The sequence below is a fragment of the Elaeis guineensis genome, chromosome 13, assembly GCF_000442705.2.
Source record: "Elaeis guineensis isolate ETL-2024a chromosome 13, EG11, whole genome shotgun sequence".
Lineage (NCBI taxonomy): Eukaryota > Viridiplantae > Streptophyta > Magnoliopsida > Arecales > Arecaceae > Elaeis > Elaeis guineensis.
In genome coordinates, this window is record NC_026005.2 from 57,954,246 (window position 1) to 57,957,854 (window position 3,609).

The 3,609-nt window shown below is 45.5% G+C and overlaps 1 protein-coding gene across 1 annotated transcript; it reads right to left on the reverse strand.

Moving 5' to 3' along the window:
- Positions 1-436: 436 nt before the first annotated feature.
- On the reverse strand, positions 437-3,088 carry LOC105035840 (putative polyol transporter 1). Its single transcript, XM_010911550.3, has 2 exons — positions 2,833-3,088; positions 437-2,277 (listed from the first exon to the last, which is right to left on the reverse strand). Exons 1-2 carry the CDS (start codon positions 2,984-2,986, stop codon positions 869-871), a joined length of 1,563 nt encoding a protein of 520 aa, XP_010909852.1. The 5' UTR covers positions 2,987-3,088; the 3' UTR covers positions 437-868.
- Positions 3,089-3,609: the final 521 nt, after the last annotated feature.

The following is a 3,609-nucleotide window of genomic DNA, read 5'->3' on the forward strand; positions in this document are numbered from 1 at the left end:
AAGAGGATCCCCGAAAAGATACACCATTATTCTGCCTCTCACACTCCTCCTTTTATTGAACAAGAGTTCTGACTTGAATGCCGGAGAGTCCTCACCAAATCCATCTTCGGTTAAGATTTTTGTACAGATCACGCCCCAGGAGGCCAGCCTTGCCATCGACTCTAACATTCCGACACCAAATGAATTCTCGTATCAACAAATTTTTTCCATATATAGAGTCTATATACTACTACATATAATCTTAAGATATACCCAATATGATGGAATGGAAATATAAAATCTTTTTACTACATATAATCTAAAGATATACCCAATATGATGGAATGGAAATATAATTTTTTTTTTCTTTTTCTCTCATATTTTTCGCTTCTTGATAAATATTTTAATAATATAAATCCAAGAAAAGATAAATAGAGGAAAGACAACCTAAACACCATAAAATAAGTTGGCTGGCTAAGCTTTTGAAATTTCTAAGAAAGCCACTTCCACTCACAAAAGATCCATAAACATTCTACAGAAAAAAAAAAAAACAAAAAAACATAAACACAACAGTACTCGCGTTTTTGCTTGGTTGACGGCGAAATCTTCTTATCCGACCTTTTATTTAACTCCTTCGAATCAAATGGACTTGGAACACGACATCCATGACAGATCCGCCGAACAAGACTTCCAATACTTATGCAACTTTCTTACTTTCCCTTAAAGTAAAAAGAAAACGTTTTGGTATTCCACGTCAACCCCAAAGCACCGGTTGGCCGTCCTAGTGCCTCGTGGGGCACGTTAGAGAATCTTCCCACCTAAACCCCTCCGCATCTCGTGGCCAAGCTTCTACCAGCGTAATAATCTTACAGAAAACACCATGAAGTAATCAATCTTTCCCATTACTCCCTCCCCCGGTCATCTGAACTTCTCCATCCTTCTTCTCTTCTGTTTTCTTTCCAAACAGATTCTCCATCTCCTCCAGAGTCTTCCCTCTGGTCTCCTTCAAGTAAGTAAAGAAGAACACCCATGCCACCGCCGCGACTCCGGCATACAAGAAGAAGCTCCCGCCGATAGTAATGGCTTTGTAGAGTGATATAAAGGTCATCGTGATCACACCACTTGTCACCCGGTTCACCACCACCCCTACACTCGCCCCCTGTGCTCTTAGCCTCAATGGGAAGATCTCTGAGCTATAGACCCAAGTTATCGGCCCCAGACCGATTGAAAAGAAGGCGACATAGGCCAATATGGATGCGATACTGAGCCCAATAGCCCACGGCAGCTGCCCATGTGGGTGGTGATCGATGACGGTGAGCCCGAACCCAAGGCTGGCCAGGGACACTATCATTCCTCCAGTGCTGCTCAACAACAAAGGTCGCCGGCCAACGCGGTCTAACATGAAGGTTGCCACCAGGATGAACAAAGTTTTGGTGAATCCGACCGCCACCGTCGTGCCGAGCAGCTTGTTATTGTTCTCAATTCCGGCTTTCTTGAAAACTCGGGGGCTGTAGAGCACCACAGAGTCGATACCGGAGGCCTGCTGGAAGAAGTGGATTCCGATCGCTGATAACAAGACACGACGGACCGATGGCGTTGGCCTCAGGAAGAGCTCCTTCCACACTCCCTCGCCGTGGCTCTGCTTCTGGACCGCTACCACGTCGTCGTTGCAGTCAGCGGGGATGCCGGCGACGTTCTTGATGTCGAGGAGGCGTTCCTCGGCTTCTTCCGGGGTTTCGGAGGTCTTGGCGAGGACCTCCTTGGCCGCGCCGATCTGGCCCTGCATGACGAGCCACCGGGGGGACTCCGGCATGGCAAGGACGCCGACGCCGAGGAAGACGGAGGGGATGGCGCCGACGCCGAGCATGAGGCGCCAGTTCAGGTGCTGCGGGAGCCTGGCGAAGGCGAAGTTGGACACGTAGCCGAGGAGGATGCCGGAGTTGATGAACACCTCCGGGAAGGAGGTGAGGAAGCCGCGGGAGGAGGCGGGGGCGACCTCGGCGGTGTAGACGGGGGCGATCATGAGGGCGTAGCCGACGCCGACGCCGGCGACGAAGCGGCCGACCATCAGGAAGGCGTAGTTAGGGGCGAGGCCCATCATGATTGCGCCAATGAAAAAGATGACGGCAGCGAAGACGATGGTGTAGCGGCGGCCGATCCAGTCGGAGGTCCGGCCGGCGGCGAGGGAGCCGACGAGGGAATATAGGTTGAGGATGCCGAGGAGGATCTCTATCTGAGTGTCACTCACGTGAAGGTCGTCTTTGATGAATATCGCAGCGCCACTCATCACTCCAATATCTGTGATATATCATCAATTATTTTTATAATAATTATTCCTAACAATTAATAAAATTATAAAAGAAAAGAAAATAACCAAAGCCATCCATCAACGGTAGGAGATAAGTTTAGACTTAGCCTATTAATGATGATAATAATAATAATAAATAGCTGAACTCAGACAAATTGTTAGCCAGCCTGATCATAAATCAAGCACGAATATTATAATATTTAATTTTTTAAATAAAAAAACTCAGTTTAAATCTTATAAGAACTGAGCTTGATCTGTAGTTGAACTTGACTCGAATTTGAGCCGGCGTTAAGCTGATTTTCTACGTAATGAGCGAAGCTTAACTGAAAGATATTACGGACTATTGAACAATTTTAATCTTTGACAAAAATAATTCATGAACTATTCTAAGAAAATTATCTAAAAAAAAATCTTCTTTAAGAAAAATATTGTAGTAAAACTGTAAAGGGAAGAGAAATACTCTCTTCTGAACTTTAAAAAGGTTTTAAAATTTTCTTTGATCCTTTTTGGGAAAAAAAAAAAAAGAAAGAAGGCATGAGCCTCACCGTAGCCTAAGAGGATGGAGGTCATGGAGGCGAGCATGGCGCAGGCGAAGGCAAACCTTTTGTTACGGCGTAGCCGTGGGGTGACGGCATAGGGGAGGGAGACACTGGGGCCTTGAGAAGCCACTTTGGTGGCTTCTGGTTTTCGGTCACTCATGTCTGATCTATTTTGTGTATCTCTTGGAAGAAGAAGTGGGAGGAGAGCAAGGGAGAGAGGTCTTTGTGTGGTTGGATCTAACCGGGCATGGACTGTAGTGAAGCATATGCCTGAGGGGATAAATAGGCCACAGGCTGGGATCCGGTCACCACTGAAGCAAATAAAAATCCTGCTACCTTGTGTGGCATCTAGAGCAGAAAGTGGGTCCTATCTAGACCTAATCCATACCCAAAGGTTTGGATCCATGGCTCATGTCACAATATGAACTTCCCATCAGTTTGAGTTTGGATCTCATATACATAATGGGAAAAAGACTCCATCCAACCTAGATCAGATTGGACATAATGAAATATTAAAGAAAAATAAACAATTGTTACATTTTAAGGTTAGACTTGACTCTTTCGGACCTAAAAGAAGATCTAATCCATTAAGTGACCAGGTTAGCTTTGAGTTAAATCCTAATCCTCGAACTAATTTCAGTCAAAAATTGACTGAGATAGGCCTGGCCCAACCAGACCAACTTGGTGGAGCCAACTAGATTTCATCTATATATACTGTTGGCTTTTTCTCTCTTACTCCAGCAATCAGTAGTTTGTAGTCAATCTCCTGGTGGTAGGCACTTT